This window comes from Pleurodeles waltl, chromosome 6, assembly GCF_031143425.1.
Source record: "Pleurodeles waltl isolate 20211129_DDA chromosome 6, aPleWal1.hap1.20221129, whole genome shotgun sequence".
Taxonomy (NCBI): Eukaryota; Metazoa; Chordata; class Amphibia; order Caudata; family Salamandridae; genus Pleurodeles; species Pleurodeles waltl.
The window spans coordinates 897,759,864-897,784,867 of NC_090445.1; the positions used below are offsets into that span (position 1 = coordinate 897,759,864).

A 25,004-nucleotide genomic window follows, 5' to 3' on the forward strand; every position below is an offset into this window, starting at 1 on the left:
AGGTCACAAAACACTGATACATCAGGGCCAAAATCACTATTTAGAAGGACTAAACACACCCCTTCCAAATAGTAATTCTGAATCCATTTCTAAACCCATTTAGCAATTTGGAAAAGAAATTCTAGACAGCTAATTGGCTTTAGTACATTTGAGAAAGGGATCAGAGGGTTTGTGAATGCTAAAACTCTTTGTGCACAAGTGTGTACATGAGAACTTGCCTTCAGTTGAGCTGTTCCAACATTTCTTGCCATAAAATGTCAAGGCTTCCATACCAGTATGCTGACTATTTAAAGAAACAAACGTAGTAAGGTATGAAATGTGTAGTATCATTGAGAGCTTCAATAATATTTTTTTTCACATTGTTCATTAGGTAGATATCGTGATCCAAGAATCATAGACCTAACAAAGACTTTCATATGTTTTATACCCCAAGAGGGGTTGAACCATAGCACATAAAAAATCAGAGCTAAGGGATATATAAAAGATTTTTGTTTTCAAAGTAATATCCAACAAGGCTAAAGCCATTGTAGTTTATTCTTTGAAACAATGTATGGAATTTACTTTTTAGCTGGATCAGCTGCATAATTTGCCACCAGTTTAGCCACAAAGGAAGAGGGTCTATATTGCTGAAGCAAGTGCTAACTCTTGATTGATTTTTGTAGTCATCTTAAAGAAATGTAAAAACATAAACATGTTTTTCTAAGCTCAAAAATGTATGCTTGTTCTTGAGCACTTTGTGAAATTGCTTATGACAGTTGATTCTGTTTTTATTGCTAGTTATTCACTGTAAGATTGTGTATAAAAATAATGGAGATGTGTATGGAGTTTCCATTAAATAAATGTGATAGAAGCCAAGTTGGGATGACTGTTGATTAAAAGTAAATTAAAGTTAAATAATGAAAAATACTAAATATAGACTTGACCCAAAGCAACATTATCATGAAATGGTTACACAATTTATGACAAAGTGGGAGAGCATTTAATCTAAAACATTTGTGTGGCCCCACCTTGCTTGGCTAAACCTCATGCATTAATGGGGCTATTGTCCAGATATGCTATGGTTACATTGCTAAGTATTAAAAGGGTGTTGCTTAAGGTACTGTAACATTTTATAATGCTTACATCTTATACGTGAGCACACTATGCTTTTTTTTTTTTACTTATATCCTACTTTTTTGCACTGGTGGATGAAATCTACAATTTTCAATTGAACAGTATCTTCTGCAAGAGGGTTGCAGCAATTCAGTTTGCAGTATTTCACTGTAAAAATAAATTAACATACGATCTTCAAGGAACTTATTTGCTCTATCTTCTTTCACCTTAAGATTCACAATTTGACCATTTGGTTCAATCAATATTTCATTGCACTTGAAGATCACCGATTTATTAATTGCCTTTATGCATAGTGCTACCAGATAATACCACTGTTTCAAAATAAATTGCTATTCCATTGATTTTAGATGCTAGATGTAATAACACACTATTCACAACGCACACATATTTGTTTTAACTATTTTTTGAAGATATTATGATGATGATTTGGGAGTGCATCCCTCCAAAATAAATCAATACAATATCCAATCCTTATTTTTATACAGGAAAGAGAGTACATACATGACCAGATCTTCTTTTCAAATGATCTTTAAGGAGTGGCAGCAATTCCTACAAAGCCTTCCTACTGAAACATTTGCTCACAGAATTCTCTGGTTGGAGGCTCTTGGTCTGAGCAATACTCAGAATAAATAATTGGATCTGTGCTCAAACATTTATTTGTATAATATGCATAGCTGTTAAAATAACCCCAAATTAACATGAAAAAGAAACCACATTAAAGTATTTGCAGTTTAGTAAATCAGTGGAAGTAAAAACAGTAATGACATTCCCATCCTGGTTTTAATTCATATTTGATTTAAGCTTATGCAAAGCTAATGACTTTCTAGCAAAGAACAATAGAAGAATTATATATTTCTTATGAGATCCTGCATCCATTCTTTGACTACATGGACACAGTACTAAGGGCCAGATGTAGTAAACTCCAATTTTGCGACTTGCAAATTGCGAGTCTGACCGACTCGCAATTTGCAACTCGCAAAATTGGATGCAGAAAGGTGTCTCAGACACCTTCTGCGACTCGCTATGGGGTCGCAAAGATCCACCTCATCAATATTCATGAGGTGGGTTGCAGTTTGTGACCCTATAGCGAGTCCCTGCACTCACAGGGACGGTGGCCTGCTGTAGTCAGCAGACCTCCATGTCTGTGACTGCTTTGTCAATAAAGCAGTTTTTTTTCATTTTGCAGCCCGTTTTCCTTAAAGGAAAACGGGCTGCAAAATGAAAACTAAACCGAAACCATTTGGGTTTCGATTTTTTCAGAATAGGCAGTGGTCCATAGAACCAGTGCCTGCTCTGAAAAAATATTTTTTTCGGCATTCACAAAGGGGACGGGGTCCCATGGGGAGCCCTTCCCTTTTGCGAATGAGTTACCACCAGTGTGACACTGGTGGTAACTGCGAGTTGGTTTGCGACCGCATTCGCGGTCACAAAGCAACTCTGAATGGCGATGCGGTCGCAAATAGGAAGGGAACACCCCTTCCTATCTGCGAGTCGCATTCCCAAATTGCTAGTCGGTACCGACTCGCAATTTGGGGATGAGCATCGCGTTCGGCCTTTTGCATGCCGCAAACTGCGTTTTTCGCAGTTAGCGACATGCACAAGGCTTCGTACATCTGGCCCATAGTGTCTTCAAGCTATTGAGGGGCTTGAGAAGGGGGTTAGAGACCCTATAAGACAATCAAGAGAGGGCTATAAACAGGAACCCATCAAGGCCCGTAAGAGCTGGGAGGAAGCAAGGTGGGCTGCTCTTCTGGATTCCACAAGAGCTAATGCCACCTCCAAGTTCTGGAAGTTGATTTCAAGTGATAGTCGTGACTCCCGGCCTCTGCCTGGTACCTCGATCCTCCCTGTAACATGGGTAAAACATTTCGGGTCTCTTTATACAGGGGCAGATGTACCAAACTTCGGGGAATTGGTCAAAATTAGGAAACCTGATGTACCCCCAATCAGATTCACCTTAGTAGAAACTAAGGCAGCAGTAACCTCTTTGAAGTGGGGAAAGGCCCCGGGTCTCCATAAAATCCCTGGTGATCTTTACAAATCGAACCCCCAAATCTGGGCTCCTTATCTGAATTTGGTTTGTAATGCAGTCGCCGCAGGAGCACCCATTCCCCGGACATGGAGGGGAGCCGAGATAGTTGCCCTTTTCAAAAAAGGCAGCCCTAGCGATCCTTCTATTGCCCAATATGTCTACTCGATAACCTCCAAAACCGTTTTGTAAAGCAGATCTTGTTCCACTTAGACGAGTGGATCACAGAGAATGGGGCCATCTCTGATCTACAGGCAGGGTTCAGACCCACGGTCAGTACAATAGACCAGGTCCTGAGGTTCTTAGCAATTAATTGGACGACAGTGGACGTTAACGCCAAGAAAACCAAGTTTATGATATGTAGTTCATAGAAAATAAAAGCAAGAGCAACCATTTCAATGAACTCCATTCCTTTGGAAAGGGTCACTGAGTACGACTACTTGGGGATCAGATTAATAGACTCGGGCAGCTGTGTCGCAGCTATTAGAAAAGGGGCTCATATCATATGCCAAAGAGGGGGGGCCTTAGGACGCAAAGCGAGAACTGTAGCTTGTCCACCTTTGAATGCTATCCTTCAAAAATATACAAAGTTCAAATTCGAGGTGCTGCACTGTACAGGGCAGAGTTATGGGGTTCCCAAAGGCAGTTGGATGTCCTCCAAATTAAAGAAAATCATTTCTTCAGGTATATAACTAGGTTGGGGAAGGGTACACTGATGATCCCTCTCAGACTTGATCTCGGAACAAACAGCATCAAAGATGTAGCGGGTCTGAGACCTCTCTTATATTGGATCCGCTTATGGAAAATGGAAGAACTGGAACCTTTTCGAGAGGCAATTAAAGATCTTACAAAGACCCAGTGTAGCTGGAAAAAGGTCAGCTGGTTGAGGGAGATGAAATTGGTCTGGGACGAACTGGCTATCCCCCACTTATGGGAAAGACCCGAGTCGATCCCCACCAATGCTACCTCACTAGTTAAACTAAGATACTGGGAGAAGGCCAATGAGGAGGTCCTCCATAGTAACAGGGTGGGCTGATTAACATCTGAGTTCCTGCTTGCCAAACAAGAACCATGGCCTGAGCAATTTTTTGATCTCCCAATACCTGCATATGCCTGGGTTTTATTCCTCCAGTTTAGATATGGAACCTTACCAGTTAATAGTTTTACTGCTGAATGGTCAAAGAATAGTTCTGAGGCCAACAAGTGCTCAAACTGCAATGCATACGAGGAATCAATTGAACATGTTCTGTTTTTTTTGTCCCCTGTATAAGAGTCCTAGGGAAAAATGGATTATCCCATTGTACAAAGCTTTGCTATTATATGATCGAGCTAACGTCTATAGAATTTGTAAATATGATTCGTCTGCACTGGTTGTAAGTGCGGTCACCAAATGTTTGTCAGCAGTTTGGTCCATTCGTCACAGGACCACCTTAGTGTCAGATTTTTAATGTTGAGCCACTCAGTAGGAATAGTGGGGAACAATAGATGGTTATGACTTTCGAATGGCTCTTCCCCTTTTTCCTGTTTTTATTCAATGGTTTTAGAGATGATATTCTCATATCAAATTTTATTATAATTTACAGTGATAATATTATGATAACAAAAGTATCTGCATTTATTATTCTATGTATAGCTTTTATGATCAGTGGTCGAGATAAAGTATTTATTTATCAATCTATTTACTGTATAACAGTACACTGCACTTTAGACTGCTAGTACCAGAACAGTTCTTATGACTCACAGTTGAGATATAGCATTTATTTACAAATGTACTTACTGTATGACAGCACACTGCACTTTAGACTGTTAGTACTAGAACTATTTTAATACGAGCGGTTCTGGCCATAAAATGTGTCTTTCCTTAGGATAATGGTATATTGAATCCTAGACTAGCAGTCCCGGAATTATTCTTACATTGAAGTCCTGACTCTATTATGTATTTATATATGTACTAATGGTTAAAAGCACATTCCATTTTAAATAGTTGTGAATGGAAATTCAATAGCCTACAGCAGGAGCTTGCCAAAATGTGCTGATGATCGTTTTTTAAGCAGGCAAGAAGGTCTCCTGTTAATTTCTCCAGATTATAAAGAAGGCAATGATTGTTCTTGCTTTTAGTATTTACTAAGAGTTTTATCATTTATTTATATATATATATATATATTTTTTTTTTAATGTACTGATGTATGGTTGACTGCACTCTAATGGTCTAAATTTTGACCGAATAAAGAGAATTGAATTGAAATGAAGTGTCTTCAACACTTTATCTGCCATTGTTAGACATACTTTTGGAATTCAGTAGTCAGAATAACTAAACAATGGCTACCTTTTCTTTTATACAAAAGTTACAGACAGTTGCAAGCTGTTCGGTTTCTTTGATTCAAGAACACCACTTTAGCCCCTAAATGCCAGCTCACTAGTCCTAAACATAGCATGCAACCACCTCAGTTGGTTCTTGGTATCAAGTGGCCACCTTAAATTCAAGTGCCTACATCCACCGCTGCTCTTTGCTAGTGTTTCACTCTAGGCAACATTTTAACTAGTTTTACTTTCGCTCTCCCAGCTCTGGCTTGGTAGGGGATCTGTTCCAAAACCTATGGAAGTTAAGGGCATACATTTGTTTTCTGTCCTTAAAGTTTAAGAATGATATTGTTGTAAGTGTCTTTAAGCCTGGAATGTCCCTATGGTAAATTAGTTGAAGTACCAGTCTGTGTATGTCTTCTCATTGTTCACCTGTTATATTCAGTTGAAAATGAGATTTCACCTCTAGATGCATGCCTCACAAAAGTGACTTATACCAGTAGCACAAGTTGTAACCCAGCCATCAGATAAGCATTGTGCTTACTTACTCTCTATAATCTGGGAAATAATCCCACTAGATCTACAGTGTCATGGATACACAAATGACTGCCCAATCTTCCACCCGCTATGTAGTGCTACATTGTGTTTATCTGGAGAGTGATTTTTATTTGTTACAAACCAGCTACAACGATTGAATGGATTGTAGCAAAAATATGTAATTGAATAGAAATTAAAATATATATTTTATTGAATATCTTCTTAAGAATACTGAATTATGAGAATTTTCTAAATCATGTTACTCTTACCGTCCAAAACAAGGGAGTAACATGTTAGAAATGGAGTCTCTAGTTGGCAGAGGTATGCACCCTATTCAAGTAGGGGCCACAGTCCTAGTCAGAGCAAGACAAGTACACAACCTAAATTAACCTCTGTTCACCCTCTTGTAGCTTCACACTGAGCAGGCAGGCTTAACTTAGAAGGCAATCTGTAAAGTATTTGTGCAGCACATGTACAGTAATCACAATGACACACCACAAAAAGGACTCCACGTGGGTGTATTAAAAGATCAAGACCAAAAACAACAAAAATCCAATGAATATCCACTTTCAAAAGGTATCACATTAAGCGCACTGTGTATATGGCATATTTTAGAGTCTTTACGGCATAGTGAGAGAATACAAGTGTTGCTCTGCGAGGATTGCAGCGTAGATTGATCGGTGGAGTTTGGAGTGGCCTGGTTGAAATATAGTATGGATTAGGTCCTTGTTATGCAGACAGTGCAGCAGAAGCTTAAACACCGCTCGGGCCTGTAAGTCTGGAAAGTCACCGCCGCTCCCACAGGTTCAGGCTAAGTGATCTGAGTCGGGCCAATGTGAGGGCAAGAAGCAGAGTTGTGCTCAAACTTACTCACTGCTTGAGTAAGGCCAGCGTGTATCACATGTCTCTGTCACTTGGCAACATGACCCAGACTGAAGCTGCTCCGAAGTCCGAGTGAGATAGGTGGGGTGTTGCCTCAAGGCTGCTCGGAAGTCCTGATGGGGCAAGCAGCAGGCAGCAATAAAGCCACATGGAAATCTTGGCTGGGTGAGTGGCCAACTGCAACAAAGCCACACTGTACTCTAGAGCCAAAGAGGAGCAGCAGGTTACAGCAAAGCTGTGCTGAAATGTTGCTTAGAAGAGCAGTGAGCTCTAATGAAACAGTGCTAAAATCTTGAGTAAAAGATAGTGGCAGGTTGCAGTGAAGCCATGGTTAAATGGGTGGTAGGTTTCTGTGAGGCTGCTGGGAAATTCTGATGGGCTGAGAGGCAGGCTGCAATGAAGCCACACTGGAATCTTGGCTGAGTGTGTGGCCAGCTGCAACAAAGCCCTGCTGAACTCTTGGGCAAAAGGGGAGAGACAGATTACAGCGAAGCTGTGCTGAAATCTTGGTTAGATGAGCAGCAAACTCCTGGAGACCTGGCGTTGAACTGGGGGCAAGTGACAAGCCCTTGGAGTCACTCTAGGGGTAGTGGTTGAGTCTTAAGTTGCAGGGCAGAGATCAGCATGCAGCCACGCAACTCAGCAAGTCAGGACATCAGTTCCTTGAAACTGTTAGACACAGCAAAGTGGTGGTTGTACAGCACAGCAGTTTTTACTCCAGCAGAGTTTCCTTGAGTCCAGAAGTGTATTGAATTTTGGTGGGTCAGAGGCCCAGTGCTTATACTAAAAAGTGCCTTTGATGTGGGGGGAAGTGACTTCAAAAGGTTTCTGTTAAGCGCACATGTTCCTCTTTCAGGTGAGCCCCAGCTCTAGACTATCAATGGAGTACAATCAGCCCCTTTGTTAGGGCCCTGGCCACTACCCTTTGTGATATAAGTAGGAGCCCTTCCCAACCTCCTCCCCAGGAAGACACATCAGTATGCAGATGAATGCCGTTGCAGCTGAGTATCCTGTGTTATGGGTGTCCGAAGAGAATGCACAGGTATCAGTGTCACCTAACCTAGGCCATTCGTATATTGGAGATAGGCTGTAGACATACAGGTTAGTGAGAGCGGAGATGTGCCCACTTTTTAAAAGTGGCATTTCAGAAATAGTAATGATAAATCTGACTTTACCAGTAACGAGGATTTATCATGACTATTCCAATAATACTAAACATGTTGCAGCTACTCCTCTCAGATCACAGCTTAAAAGTATTTAAGGAACTGCTATTTCTGACCTATGAGAGGGGCAGGCCTCACAGTAATGAAAACGACTTTGTGAGTTTTTCATGACCAGGACATGAAATATTTGAAAGTACATGTTCTGCCTTTTACTTATATGGCACCCTGTCATATGGGCTACCTGAGGCCTGCCTTAGAGGTGATGTATATGGAAGAAATAGGGAGTTTCATGCTTGGCAAGAGGTTTTGAATGCCAAGCCGGGACCTGTTTACAGGGCTAGCTAGTGGGCGGCACAACTAGTGCTGCAGGCCCACTAGTAACATTTAGTTTACAGGCCCTGGGTTTATGATATACTACTTTACAAGGGACTTACATGTAAGTTAAATATGTTAATTGTAGATACATAAATGCTACCATATTTTAGCGGAGAAGCATGTACACTTTAGCACTGGTTAGCCGTGGCAAAGTGCTCAGAGTCCTAAGGCCAACAAAAAGTTACAGCAACAAAACAGGAGGTAAAGGAAATGGTCTGGGGTAAGACCACCCTAAGGATGTGAGGTCTAATATAACATCCATCACCTTCCTTTAATTTTTTATTTTAAAGGACTTGCTACATACAATTATTTTCATTTTGTAATAATGCTAGAGCACAGTATTATATTTTGAAGTCTATATTCTGGCTGACCTCGAAGGAGTTTGTTTGTAATGAGATATTTTCTGTGTTCTAGGTTTATGGGTTACAATGAAGCTTTTACCAGGTGACATTCATCAAATTAGAAAAGAGTTTCCACATTTAGTAGACCGATCTACTGCAGTTGCACGGAAAATGGGATTTCCTGAAATTATAATGCCAGGTAAATATGATATTTTGAGAAGGATAACATTTATGATAGCTCAAACGTTGTTATCCTATTTCATCTAATGTATTATTTTCAGAACTATCAAAAGCTAAATAAATAATGATATTATAACATGCTGCTATTGACTTCAAATCATAATTTGAAGACCAAGTTCACCTTGAGCTGCTGATTCTTAGTTAACTGAATGAAGCATTGTGATTTTTATTTTACTTGCTTTAATACTTTTCGTTTAAGTGCATAAAGTATCTTTATACATAAACCAGGTATTAATTAACGTGGATGTGTGTACAGAGCAGTAATACACATATCTTTCCTGAGAGAATAACTTCAGTTACTACATCACAACGATGCACAAATTACAGGTTGTAGTAAATGCTGCAACATTATTGTATACACAATCTTTTTCAGTGTGTATCGGTTACTCCAGGAAAAGACCAGAGATACTCAAATATGGCCAACCAGAAATGAAGATGGTGAAACCAGGAGAAATTGAAGAGATGTAGAATTAGGCTATTCAATAAAATCACTCCAGTCTTATTCAATTCCTGCAATGATGTGCTTCTTTCTAATCTCAGCTTCTAAGGACCTTTATTCTGCTTGAATTTGTATGTTTGTATATTTTACAAAGAGTAGCATGAAATACTGATATTTAATTACATACGAATGTCATTTATGAAGCATCTTCAGTTGGTATTTGGTACTGGTCAGACATAGATTATGCAGTTCTATGCCCGAATTTCAAATGTTTTGGGATATTTTTTTAATCCATTTTCTTAATAGGTGATGTTCGCAATGATATCTATGTCACGTTGGTTCAAGGAGACTTTGACAGAGGTAGCAAAACCACCGCAAAAAATGTAGAGGTTACAATATCCATCTATGATGAAGATGGGAAACGACTAGAGGTAATGTATTTTAAGTTTGTTGCTTCAGGGTGAAGTTTGTCAGTTTTATTTCAAGCGGAGCACTTTTCCGGTATGTTTGTATGTCTATACATAGACTGGAGCCCTAGGTAGGGGGCAGAGAAGCACTAAACAGTTACCATTTATAATTTTTTTATACTGAGGCAGAATATTTAGAGGGAAAGTTTATAGTATACTTTAGGGAAGAACTTCTTTCCTCTCTCATGAAGAATATAAAACTGTGCTCTTATTCTTCTCGATCTGTTCAGTGCCTCCAGTGTTTTACATGAAAGTAAAATATACATATGATTACAAACGTTGATGTGTTGTGTTTATGTTAGTTAAATATTTTACATCAGTTATGCCAAAATACTGGTGGAAACGGTTGAGTATTTAGCAGACAAATCCTGATCAGCACTACAAAGGCCCATGTTTTTTCACCAGCCATAGCCAAAAAGTAAGGATTGCTTAAGAGGAGTCTTGTGCCATGCCTCACTGCTCTTTTCTCTCTTATCTGTTGTTCATCATTTAAGTTCACCCCGTCATTTTATCCTGAGCAATACCATTTTAACTACATGGTTTATATGCTCTATTAGATGCAGGTGAGCTTCATGTGCATAAAGAGGTCAAAGACCAAGATCCTTGTTGTCTAAAACTGTGAGTCTAACTCAGCATTGTTTGATTCGCCCAGGATTTGGACCCATCTTTCCAACTCAATGAGTTTCCACTCACAGTGCTCCCCCAACCCCAGCACACAAAAACTATGCAGTACAAAACCTGTGAACTTGCAGCTCTCGATGCTTCCAAAAATGCTTTAAGTTTTCCTTACTGAATGCCAAGTCAGACTGTCCAGATCACTTATCAAGAATTGGATCATCTACCTTGGCCTTCCCAAGAAACACATTAACAGCCTTCATAATCTTCAGTTCCAAGGTGGATGTTTGTGCCTGAAACCTCTACAGGTGGGACAGTTTCATACTCATCCTAAACCACTCCATAGGTTTCCTGTGCAGATCTAGATTATAAAAAAATATCACTGTCTACTAAGAAAATTATTGCAAAGGCCCTAAACTGCTGCTAAGAATCATGCCTTTTTATTTCCCCGCTAGATTTCTGTACTCATTGTTTGCCCATCTGATCAATTGACGAGCATTTAGGAGGACCAAACATGAAGGTGTATTGCTGGGCATACAATGGCTAGACTTTAAAGCAGCTTTATCCCTAAAGTGAAATCAGAATCTGACTATATGTGTTTCATGATAATTCTAAAAACAGAAATATTCTGTCTTTTTTAAAACCAACTTCTCCATGGAACGGGGTTCACAATAACAAGACACTGGCTATGGTTACTCACCTACCCCTTTGAACTCCCATCTTTCCTTACACTTACTCTACTGTGTTAACCTTTTACTGAAGGTAGCAAAGGCAAATCACTGCACTTCACAGAACTATTAAATACAAAATCACAAAAACCTAATTTAGTGGTGTAACTTGAAAAGCACATTTCTGTTATAGGGGGCAACACTGTACAATGCACAGCTAGGAAAATAAAATAACACCCACCTTGAAAAACATGTCACCAGAAATGACCAAGCAGTGAGTTATGAGGAAATGGTCGAGCAATGTAAAATGCATTTATGCACTTTTTATAAATTTGATGTTTTACAGATTCATATAAAATGGGGCTGTTTCAGTGTTGGATTCATGAATGGTGATAGGCTTACTAATTTTACAAATTAAAAGTTTCCTTTCTTGTTCCAGTAAGAAAATAATTATGTTGGCAATATTGTGAATTCAGGAAGTCTAATGTTGTGTAACTTTGAAACAGTTTTAAACTAATATGTTAAATTGCGTATGGACTATCTGAAATTAGCATTTCTAAACTGAGCATAAAACCATTTCATATTTTGAAAAACAGTGTGTTTGTCTTCAAAACTACAGACTTAATTTATTCTTTCATTTGTTGACGAAATACCTTCTTAAAAATTATACCTGTTTGTAGCTTAATAAATGTGTGCCTTGCTAACTTGTTTCATTCTCTGCCTCTTTGATCCATCCTTGTTTTTTGGGTGTTTTATCTCAACACTGCTTTCGAAATATTGACCTGTAGACATATCAAGAACATGATATCAACTCTCAACATGTCATCACAGCTTAGTAAACCTACACTGACCTTGAAATTATTTTAGGAGTTGCTATTATACTTAAAATATACTTATAAGTTTATATTTTGCAGATTGATACGTTGACATGTAGCCGTTCTGTGCCATGTCCTCTCCTTCTGTATCCTCATGCATCTACCCAATCCTACCCCAGGGGGTATCTAATTTCTCACCTGCACAACCCTTTGAGGTCCCTGCCTCCGCATGCACCCTATGTGCTTGTGTTTAGTTCTAATTGTTATTATACTGAAAAAAAGTGATATTAACTGTGCCAGACTCTGCTCAAAGACAGTGGCGGCTGGCAGCTTTAGGAGGGAGGGGGGCGGGCGGGTCACACACACACACACACACACTCATTCTTTCACACACAGACACGCACGCACATCCATTAACAACACTCATACCATTCAAACATGCACGCAAGCACCAAACATTAATTTTAAAACATCACACACACTCATTCTTTCACACACACACACACACGCATGCACATCCATTAACAACATTTATACCATTCAAACATGCACGGTCGCACCAAACATTCAATTTGAAACATCACACATACACATACACACACACACACACACATACACTTACCTTCGGCCTCCAGGTCCCAGGAGGGTAGGAACTGCTGCCTTCCCTCATTGGCTGACCTTGGGTCCTTAGGTCAGCCAATGAGGGAAGGCAGCAGTCACAGCCTCATCACAGAGTGGATTGGGGTCAGTGAGACTGCTGACCCCACCCCACCCTGTGATGAAGTAACACTGATTGACACTCGCCCTGGGCACTTCAGGGCTTAAACTGAAGCGCCCAGGGAGAGTGTCAATTGTTGACGCTTTCCTCATCACCCAGGGGAGGTCCTCAAGGCACCTTTGCTGGGTAAAAGAGGTCATGCCCATAGGAGCTTTAACATCCTCAGCCCAGCAAAGTTCAGCTCAGGCAGCCAGGAGTCTGCGCAAATCGCGCATGTCTGCTCCTGGCTGCCTGACCTGAACATGAAGAGTTAGTGTCTGTTAGGCTGACCTTTGTTCAGCCTGACAGACACTCTTCATGGGTGGCAAAAGGTGGGGGGCGTGGCCCCTCCGCCCTAAATGATGGTCCGCCACTGCTCAAAGAATACCTTGCATGGATAAAATAATAAAAAAATGGTCAGAATATTTTTGTGCTACATGCACGCTGTTGCTGCACACATCACTCCCTGTTAGACCACACCATGAAAAATGTTTTTTGTAAGATAAATCAAACATGGCCCTCTGTTATTTAAATTATTCATAAAATAGTGCTGCAAAGTTCTTAGTTTGCAAACAGATTACTTTAATGGTGTTGAACCCTCCATTTTACTTCTTCTCCATGACTGGAATGCTGAATGCATGGTAGAGGACTTTACATTTGCTGAGGGATTAGGGAAGTGAGTTTAAGAAGCTGCATGAATGTAGCTGACTGAAATGACCAAATGAACCATTTAAGTGGAGAGGTGTGAGAGACCAGTGAGACATGCAGCAGGAAATTAGTTGCAAACTGATTGTGGTGTTGATTGTGGTGTAGTAGAACACAAGATCAGGTATATTGTGTTTAAAATGTGAGAGATTTCCTTTTGAGAGTGGTAGCAATGTTTGAGTTTGTTTTGATGGATATGGATTATCCATTAGAAAATCTATATATAGGGTCCAGAATGTAATAAGGGAGAGATTTGATTAAGGACGAATTTGGGGAACCTTGTGTCTGATTATTTAGGAATGACTCTGGGATATTAGAAACTTATTGACTATGACATTCAACTTTGTAAGCAAAAGAAGCACTTTGATTTCTTTAAAAGAAGCAGAGAAGTCATTTGAGTGAGGGAACATTTTAAGATTTGTCATAAATAGTTTAATTAGGATCGTAGCAAGGTGGACAATAGCTGCTTCAGTTAACTACTTCTGAATGATGGAAACTGTAATAGAAACATAGGTACAAAATGTTCCTCATGTTTATGGATGTTCATTTTCTTTAAAAGAATGTAATATTTCCTGGTGCCGGTGAGGAACCCATCTCGGAATATAAATCTGTCATCTATTATCAAGTGAAACAACCACGCTGGTTTGAAACACTAAAGGTAGGAAGATAATAACTTTTGAAATGCTTACACAGAAGTAAAATCTATATATAATTACAAAAGTTGATGTGTTGTGTTTATTTTAGTTATATATATTACATAATTTGTACATAAGTAATGCTAAAATGTATCATTAATTATCACTCTCCCTGCCGCTGAGAATAACAGAGTTTACTACACAAACCTTTGCAGAAATCATGCTTTATAAAATTCAGGCCCACAACATTTGGATATTCTACTATGTATTATAGGGCCCAAAGGTTGGCATTTGAAAATTGTATGATGTTTGCAGAATCTTTTGATAACAATCCCTTTTCAGAGTAGAATAATAAAGGAATGAGTGTTCTATAGAGTTTATAGTGGTAATACCTTATGAAGTAGCTCAAATGGCCAAAGAGCTTGATTCTAATGTATTGGTTCCATGTATCTGCCAGTGTTGCAGTAACCATCTCATTACAGTTTTAAAAGAAAAACTACAACATGAGTATTTGAGAGTAAAAAAAGAAATAGTGCCTGGTACGTAACTGTAACATCAAGCTCTTCAGACGTTAACAAATTCTCATTTAAAATAAAGGTTTGGGACAGATAGCTTAGATAGTTAGGTTTGCTGGGTAGAAAAGAGTTTGGATTCTTTGATGGATATGTTACCCAGTGTGCCAGTTAAACATGTTAACACTAGGGCTTTCCTGCTCATTCTGCATTTAAACAAGTGGATTGCCCTGCCACTAATTGATTTTAGAGTAAAATGTGGTAATCTCAAAACAATTTGTGATATCCAAGTAAGCAGTGATCGCAAAAAGTCATTTTAGCCATAGTCTTTTAAAGAATTAGGATGACTAAAATGGTAAGGGCAGATTTTCTTTCTTTCTAGTTAGGTCATTACTTTAAAATGTGTAAGCATTTTTTACTTGAAATCGTGGACAGTTAGACAAATTATCATAAATTATGGGCAAAGTTTGATTTTTTTAGATTGGGCTAGAAAGTCATCTGGAGAATGTGTTTATTACAGCCTTTATCGTAGGAAGAGTACATTTGGCACAAATTATCTGAGCTTCTAGTTCAATGGAGAACAGGCATGAGTAAAGGAAAAAGTGGGGGCCTTGCTTGTTGCCCATAGTGATGGAGTCTGTTTGATGTGCATTATAGCTTGTTCTAATTTATTTAAGGCATAGTCTATCTAGTGAAATGTTCTAACAAATATTATATCTGCTCAATTACTGTCATAGGAAAGTGCAACTGAACATTGTGAATTATTTCCTAGCAGACTCATTAACAATTACAAAGTTGGACTCCTTAAACATAGCAGTGTTTATAGTTTCACTAGTGTGCAAAATGATGTAATTCCCCAAAATAGAAAAAATATTACAGAGTAAAAATAATGGGTCTAAATAGCTGTGACTAGTCTTGAATATATTGACTGACTTATATTAAGATTTTAGTCAGCTTCTTTAAATGCTTGTGGTAATTACCTCATTACAGTAGGCTGGTATTTCTAAATTGTTTAAAATATTTTTAAATACTCCATATTATTCCTTTGCTCGCATCCAGTGCCCATTTATGAGTATTGTATGTCATTGTAATAATTTCTTTATGTTTCCCAGATTTCCTACTTATTGAAAGTTAAGAAGTGTAATAGTGTTATCTTAATGTTTGTAAAAGTATTCATAGTTATGTTACCTTTGGTTAGATATGAGAGTTTGCTTGATGGTTTATTGCTCACTTTGTTCCCTGGAGATCTCGGGGCTCATTATGTGCTCTTGATTTTAACTTATTTAAAATTGATGGCATTTCAAGTAGCCTCTCTGCCTGCACAGGGCTTGTAATATGTGCAAATCCTACCCCACCTTTTACAACATATTCTTTGTGAGAAGGTGGCTACTCAAGGAAAAACACATCCCACGTCATACCATAACCTATACATTAACTGTACCTTGTGCATCTCATAAAAGTCCTACTTGTTTTCCTAGCCCCTTTTTAGTGCCTCATGTGCTGGACTAATAATGCTTAAATTGCAGTAGAGTATTTAGACAGTGTTGCTCTGCCCAGACACTTCTGTACATCTGGAACCCTGGAAACACGTTTTTGTTTTAATGGACATTAATTACAAATGTCTGAACAGTTCATATTTGAAGTACCAAAGTTTGCAGTGCGGTTACTCCTGATAATGAGTACATCATACATTTCTTTTTTCCTTTAGTTTATATTTTCTTTGTTGAGGCATTCATTTCAATCACTTTACTCTTTTTTCTTAATCCATATCTTTAATAGATAGCAAACAGACTGGGAAAATAGCTTTGAAAAGTGCAGCTCAGCAAGCATTCACACATCATTTGAAAAATGAACAATCTTAATGTAAATTAAATTTGTCCAAATGTGCGTAATGTTCTCGGATCTAGCTTTATAAAATAAATAAAAGTTAGGGAAGAGACCAATTGGAAATGCACATCTGATTTCTTTCAATCAATTACGTTGTCACATTAGATGGACATAATCACACAAAATGTGAGTCAATAAAAAAATAGTATATTAAAATCATATTTTTAATCATGACATTATTTTTATTTTAGCAGAAATAAGTGGACCCACATTATCATCCAATTGGATGTCCTAATAAGCCACAGTCTTATTTGATATCCACAAAGTGCAAATTTATAGTTTCCTGACATAAAATGATGATAGTGACATTAGAAACACCTCACATTAATTAATTGTATGATCAAATTCTGTATCGTGTTATTCAGACGTTATGTGGCAAGAGCTCAGTTTTCAGCATTAGTCCTACAGCCCCACGTTCAAATTTAAGTGCATTTAGCATTAAGAAGGATTAAAATAGTATGTTAAGTTTACCTTTATTTTAACGTTTTAAAAAGGTAATCCCCACAAATAACAACAGAGACACAACTATAACTCATCATATTATGATAGTCAAAAGCTAAAACTGTCCTTTTTTATTTTCAGAACAGGTCAAACCTCAGTCATTTGTTTTCTATCACAGTGTGAAAATTTCGAATTATGTTTCCAAGGCTTTTTACGACTAACCTGGTAAGAAATTGTACATAGGTCATTGAATCCTGCAGACTTGCATTGGCGAGAAATTAAACAGGCAATTTCTGTGGCTTGCCAAGACTAATCCTGACACATAATTCAACATAGATCATAGAATTGAGTAGACTTGCACTGGTTAGGAATTGAACAGGTAATCCAATGTAAGTGTCTTTGCCCAAGTGGCTTTTTCATATCCTTAGTCATGCTTGGCCCGCAGATCCCTTCCCTACTTTCCAAGAAGAATCCTCCCTTTCGAGGCGCAAAAGTTGCCTTAAGTTCTAAGCTGAAACAAAGGTGCATGGGAAGTCCGTCTCTCAAGGCCTTAGGTCTAAACCTCTGAAATAAATTACCCTTCCATTTGAAGAATATTGGGTCTTACCTTGCCTTAAGGAACGTGTTAAATACTATGTCAAGTTCTTCTAGGTTTTTGTAAAGATGCAAGTGGATATTTCATATTAGTATAACAATATCACATCAAGATTGGCAAATTGCTGCTAGGTATCACACAATCCTTCAACTCACTCTTTTTTCAGTAGACCAAGCTTATACAAAATTGAACTGTTTTCATTTTGCTGAAGGCCTGGTGGTGTATGGTTGACCTCAAGGTTATAAATAGGTGACAAAGTGAACAAAATACAGTTTCCATGTTAATTAGGTTAAATTAAGAGTACTGCTCTCAGTTGAGATAAATATTCAACTCCCAGACGTGGGTTGAAGAAATGGTAGAGGAATACGATTAAAATCCATCAAATTAACACAAGGTATTGAGTAGTTTTTCAATTCAAACAGCCCATTTTTGAAACAGTCGTAAGGCCTGAATACGAGTCTGTCGGTCTTAAGACCGGCAGACTCGCAGTGGGGGTTGCAGTGCTGCGGCAGTGGCAGTCTCACTGCAAAAATGACCGTCAGTCGGTCCGCCAGGGGGGCCACCATCTCTGCCAGAATCTCTGATCTCGATGGGTTGACAGCGTCATGAAAAAGTTGGTGAAGAAGTAGTACTGGGGGCCACAGGTTGGCCCCTGCACTGCCCACATTGTCATGGGCAGTGCAGGGACTACTCTTCCCAGCACCGTTGGAATGTGCACTGTCTGCTCAGCCAACAGTGCTCATTCTGAGGGCGCTGGTCACCCCCCATGCGACAGCATTGGACTTCGCTCCATGTGGAGCCGAGTACAAGTCTGCTGCATGTTTTCCACTGGCCTGATTGTCAGAAACTTTGGTTTCCACAAGTCAGCCCAGTGAAAAAATTGTAATAGGGAGGTGGGGAGATCGCCAGACCCACGGCGGTCTCCTCACCACAGGTCTGGCAGTCTGGTTTTCTGACCACCAAATTCATAATCACGTCCTTAATGAGCCTTAACTCTGTAGTTTCCTTCATCAAATGTCATACTTAAAAAGGCTGCATGTTTAGTAATTTCTGGGTTCTTGCAGGTTAGGCCTCTCGCAATCCCCATTCTCCTCATCTCTTTAGTTGTAATATCTTAAGGAGAAGGAGATTATCAAGATCCAGTCAAGGTTATTGTAAGGGAGATCAACTGTAAAAGTGAGCAGATCTATGCATTTCAATAAAGGCAATGTATTAGATCCTCATTAGTTTCATGAGCTATACCAATAATTTGTAAAAAGGAATAGGACCAGAAAACCAGCCCTCATTCAAGAGCACGTTGTATACAGGGGAGCTGAATAATTAAACAAGTGACACTATAAAACATACTGTGTGTAATCAGTCTCAACATTCGCACTTCTGGTGTAACATCCTTTGTTGCAATGTGAATCTCATTAAGCCAGTAATGGTTAACCAGACAAAAAATACAAATTAAATGTCAAAATATATTTACTTGCCCTGTACATAGCTCTGCAATACAGTTGTCAGAATTCAGTAGCCTCTGATCTGTCTGAAAGGGTCCAAATGGTGGGTTTGGTTTATCCAGCTCCACTATTTTCATGATCAATGTACTAAATTGTTCCCTTACACGGATCTAGTTATTAATGTCATAAAAAAATATCAGTGCAGGCTGGTATCCTGACATGGAATCAAGATGATTTGCAATATAAAGGGCTACATTAAAGAGGTAAGAACATACTGTTTAACTGACCGCTTAGGCTAGGGGCCGTTTAGGACAAACATGTGAATCTAGATTTCATTCCTTAGAGTAATCCGTATCACAAATACCTTCAATGCTTAATCCAAATGTAAACCTACCAGTCCACTGCCAGTTTCTGTAAGGGGTTCACTTAAGTTTAGATTACTTGCAGTTGCTGACATTTGGGTTCTAAATACGTGAATCATGTAGAGAGAACATGCTATAAAACATCTAAATTCATTCATTTATTTTACTGGTAATATTTTAGCTTATGGACATTTGTGAGCTTTGAAAACATTTCTCTGTGATGTCTTACTAATTGATATGAAAGAGCAGTCAGGCAGATATGATATTTATTTTTATGATCTATGAATGTGATAATGTGCATGACTAGTAACACTGGAATTTCCTGATTTACTTAAATGTCTTTTTCAATCAGTGTCCACTGGTTAATTAATGTTAATTGTCTGCTTACAAAAAAAACTTCCAACACATATGGAAGGTAAAAAAATGCATAATTTGTACCAGCAGTATACATTAGGTACATGAGGAGGAAGACATGCGTCTAAGCTTTTTGTCAGGAGGCATGTGTATATTCTAGGTAGGTAGCCCTCAGGACAGGGTTTAGACTCATCAGTTTGAAAATTGTGCATCCAGGATATTGCACTAAATATAGTGGATCAGGTTGTGGCTACCTGACTGGTACCCCTCAACTTGCTTTGCCTGTGTTAGAGCCTGGGTGATGATGAGATCACTAGATATCACATACTGTTCATGGATGTGGTGCTGGTGTTGTCCAGAAACTGGGAAGTAGTTAATCCCTATCTCTGGAAGTGTAGTGCAGGAACCTTAACTTGTGTAGTGATGTGAATTGAGCTACGAACATCAGTATGGAATGTCCCAGTAAATTTAACAAAATATGGGGGACCATGAAATAGTAATTCTGGGTAGGCTTATGGATGGATGATATTCTCACCAGCACGGTTGTATTTGAATTTATAAGTCTGTTACCTGGTCCTCTTTTGTATCCACACATACATGTAGCACAAAAATGTTGTATAAATTACTGTTAAATTTATCTTAAGTATTGTGCTATGGCTGCAATGGAACATCATTTTCAGTGGGAAGTTAAAAATGTGTGGCATTGTGAAGACATTGACTTTGAAATTAAATATTGACTGCAGTTTTAATTGTTTTTTGTAACTAATCTCTCAAGGTTGCCATCCCAATAGAAGATGTTAACCGAAGTCACTTAAGGTTTACATTCCGTCACAGATCATCCCAGGATTGTGAGTAGTTGTGGATTTGTAAATAAAGAATTTTCAACATGTTGATCTTACAAATTAAATTTAGTTCAATAAAAGGTAAAAAGTATTTCTGTTAAGAAAATTCCATTTACAAATGTGTCTGATAAGTAGTCTTAGATGTCCGTGCCCCTTTTTCATAACAAATAATAGTAGCAAGTTGTTTGAAAAAAAAACAAAAGCTTTCTTCTTCATACGTTTCAATTTACATGTTCAGGTTAGGGAAATATGGACAACAATTTAACACCATTAGTATACTACAAAATAACAATTTGTTAGTGTACATTTATATAACTTTCTACCCTTAGCCATGGCAGATTTTAAATTTATGATAGGAGGTTTTCTCAGGTTTTATGTTTGTGGTGTCAGCAGGTACCTAGTGATGTTTATGAAAAAGGTGATGATTTTAGTGCTCAATACAATTGAAATTCCACTGATTTTAAGCAGGGGTAATTTCACAGCATGAATTAAAAACCTGTGGCCTGTTCACAAACTCCATTTTTATAGTATGTAAACTGCTACTACTCACGTGCTACAAACTGTTTTGGACAGACCGCCACTGTGGCAGAGATCTCTGCTCATGTAGATAAATGTGTCCATTGTTAATGTGGGAGGGGAAAATAGGAAGTGGCTGTAAAATGAGCAGTAAATACTCATAAATGGGATCAGTGTATGAAATGTTAAGGCTGGGTTTAGAGAGCGATATGCTACATCAAACACAGACCCATTAAAAAAAGAGTAAGACCAGTGCTTTTCATGAACAACACTTCTAAAGTTACTAGAGCCCCAAAGGTGTCAAAACAGGCGTCAGTGCACTGCCGCCCAGCTTTAGAGTGAGTAAAGCACCAGGCATGTCCACTTGCATGTACCGGAGCACACAGTCATACAAAACATTGGAGGCAGGGAAATAAAATCTCACTCAATAGGAACTAATGTTCAATTAATTATATTATTTCTACATTTAAATTATTTTTGTATGCTTAAAAGGATATATCATTTTTGTCTTTTATTTTAAATTTAATAAACTTAAAAAGTAAAATACTTTTTAAACATATTAAAAAATGAAATGTAATTTAAAATAATTAGGCACTTTTTTTTTTTAGCAAATCTTTACTGCATGTTAAATACAAGTAGAAGAGTGAAATATTTAAAATGTTTAAAAATGAGTGTTTCTCAATGAAATTACTTTGTCAAAATTATTTACTTAATACATATTGAATATGTTAATGTTCTGTAAAGTTAATTTTTTTTTCTAGGTTAAAAATACATATTTAAAATAAATTTGTATTTTACATCAAAATGTTTAATATTTTTTGTTTAATGAAAAATAAACTTTATTAATTTTCTATATAATGTACCAAAGGGAGATCTCTACTACGGTGGCCGAGATCACCACCTACATACACGTGCAAAGTTCCTAGAATTATATTTACCCTCGTAAGTCCTCTTTTAAGAGGCTCCATCCTGTGATAGAGGAGGTGGAGGCACGCAAATCTACACCTGTGTATAAATGTACACCTAGTAATGATGAATAGCGTCTACACTTGGGAAAGGTGAATAGTAAAAATGTGTATCATTACAGATAGGTGTAGCAGTTAATATATGTAAGTAAATATACAGATGAATTTAGCTTTGTGCACAAAATTGTAGTCAGCATATTGATTTGAATGTTTCAGTTCTAGAATATTAACTCTACTGTCTCCTAATTCATTTGGGGAAATTTCTAAACAAAACATAATTATGGAATAATATTACTCATATATTCACATACTTGTTGTCTCTTTTTTTCCCTTTCCATTCTTTTACCTTTTCACTTCCAACTTTCCTTCATAAGGTTTAGCACTAATAAACCCCTCCCAAACAGTTATTTGTCTTTGAAGCACAGGCCTCTCTGTCTATTACACAAATGCACACTGCGCCTAATAAATAATATACCATTTTATGTGTAGTACATAATAAATCCAGTCTCCGAGTAAATGCTTCCCTGTTTTCTTTCAAAATAGCCAAAGATAAATCTGAGAAAATCTTTGCGTTAGCCTTTGTGAAGCTTATGAGGTATGATGGAACAACTCTGAGGGATGGAGAACACGATCTACTAGTCTACAAGGTACTGTTCAATGGTTGAACTAACAGACACTGTTGGTTTGATGTGTTTTCAGATGTGCTGTGCTGAAAATTTTCTTTTTTAAAAGATGTATTGCATGAATTAATTAGTTTATCATGAACCATCAGGAATGAAAACAGAGTATTAACCTTTAGCTAAAGAAAGCAAAACAGATGAAGATGAAATGTAAAAGAAGCACTTTATGAAGTTTAACATTTAAATATTTTGTGTACTGTGCCAAATACAGTGACTTAAGAATCTATCAGAGTTCAGTTTCAGACAAATATTTTTGCTTATGCAATGACGGGCTTTCATAATTGTTCTTTTCTGGTTATCTCTGAATATACAGTTTCCAATACAAGATCAGAGGCAAAATAAAAGCTTCATTGTGGTTTTTGGGGCTGCGGTCTGTACAGTGTTTGTATTAAAGTTACAGAAGGCATTCTGAAAGTCTGTGAAAGAATAATTAATGCCATTGAAACCATGCATCCCTCCTTTTGCCATAAGTAGCATTGCAATATGTGACTGATTGAAAATATGATGTTACAGAGTGAGTATAATTTGTCAGGAATCAGTCTCAGACTGAGGGCTCTTTACTGGATCAGGGCTAGAGGAAAAGATTCCTCAATAGTAAGCACATCATTTTCCAAGAGTCATAACAAGTAAGAGTAGTGGCATTTACACAGGCGTGGAAGCTCTTGTATAATTGGTAGATGGAAACTGAAAAAGTCTTTTTATGGCTGGGAGTGTGAAGATCAGACCAGCGGGGTCTGCAATTGGTTCCCTTCTGGGCTATGAAAGAGAGAGTTAATTAAATGAATAGCAAGCATGGAGTACTGTGTTTGGTAATAGTAGTAGTTGGGCGTTCTCTAATAGAGTAATTCTTAGGCTTGACAGAGTTTGCACCTCTTTGGCGTTCTCACATTGTTTAGTGTTTTGCCTTTCCTTGGATATCTCAGTAGTTTCTCTTTTTTCGGCAGAGCTCTACCTATTTCCCCCTCCCCCTAGGTTTCCCTACATTCTAGTGCTACTTACCAGTATGTGTTCCTCCATTGCTTTTGGCATGCTACCAAAGACTCCAAGACCGATGTTTTGCTTGGCCAGTGCTCCCTACCCTTTCAGTCTCTGGTTGTATCCTGGTAGCCGGGGGCTAGTTACAGCAGTGCTTAATTTGTGCTAGTTGTTTCTGGTGCTGAGCACCAGCACTTATTTTTGAGGGCCGGGGCTTATTCTTCTGCCTCAAGCATTTGCTACGAGCAAAAGACACATATCGGAAAGACGGAGAAAGAGAAAAACGAAAAAGCGTCACAAAGGGAGAAAATAGAAAGCTGCAAGAGTGAGCTGAGGGGGAAGGGAGAGGCTTTATATGGATTGAAGAGGTCCGAGATGGCTTCAGGATTACGCCTCCTCAGTATTCCGTACTCGCACATTTAATTGCAGCAGCCACATGTTTAAGAGGAGGACTTTGAGCACAGGCATGTTTTCATTTATCAATTAAGCACTGAGTTCCAGTATCTCCTTTACTTAATCCTGGCAAGCACCATATTGAAACAAAACACTGTAGAGGGGTGAGAGGACATTTTTGTCTGTCCGACCTCCCTGTAACTATATATTCCGATTAGAGGACAGACAAATATACCTGGGGTAAAAACCCTAGGGGTTCAACATCCATGTGTACAAAAATGGCCCTCACCCACAAATTGTGGCATGCTTCATTATAGGGCCCTGCTAACACACTCCGAGATATATATCCACTTCGGAGTGGAGCAGTAAGGGTAGGGAAACATGAAACACATCAGACATATCCAACAAAATAGCACAGGGACCAAAGACGAACAACAAAAAAAGACATAAAACTGCCTCAGGCTAATCACTCTTTCAATCTTATTCCAGTATAGCCCGGACAGGTTAAAATTTGTCATAGGTGGTGTTACCAGGAACTAATTACCTGTACACCCCAATATCTGTGAAGGGTCAACATGTTTCGGCCATTTAGGGTTGCCATGTAGGGTCAGTAGGCCTTCTTCAGGACCTTCGTCCTGTCCCTTTATTTATGTGTGCCCCTACATGTCCTTTAGTCAGGAGACTTAATTATTTGTGTTTCTGAGATAGTTTCTCATGAGTCAACACACTCTGTTATCTATAGAAAATAGAAAACATACAAGATACCAAAGACTAATATATGTGTCCTAATTCTATTATAATAAAACAGGGTATCTGTGTTAGTTACTCCTAAACCCATCACCCTTATGTGTGGGCCAAATTAATATCAAGAATGTGCACTTAGTTCCCTAATTTCCGTGTCTCTATCGGTGGTCTAAATGTGATTTATCAGATCCACCCGTGCTCTCTAGTCATATGC

General features: G+C 38.3%; 1 protein-coding gene across 1 annotated transcript in view; it reads left to right on the plus strand.

Moving 5' to 3' along the window:
• The window catches only part of DOCK1 (dedicator of cytokinesis 1), a 1,072,828-nt gene that overhangs the window by 146,829 nt on the left and 900,995 nt on the right, over positions 1 to 25,004 (plus strand). The window contains exons 13-17 of the mRNA XM_069239713.1: positions 8,815 to 8,940; positions 9,727 to 9,851; positions 14,007 to 14,105; positions 20,451 to 20,523; positions 22,542 to 22,645. Of these exons, the coding sequence (XP_069095814.1) occupies positions 8,815 to 8,940; positions 9,727 to 9,851; positions 14,007 to 14,105; positions 20,451 to 20,523; positions 22,542 to 22,645 (527 nt within the window). The remainder of the gene's footprint in view (positions 1 to 8,814; positions 8,941 to 9,726; positions 9,852 to 14,006; positions 14,106 to 20,450; positions 20,524 to 22,541; positions 22,646 to 25,004) is intronic.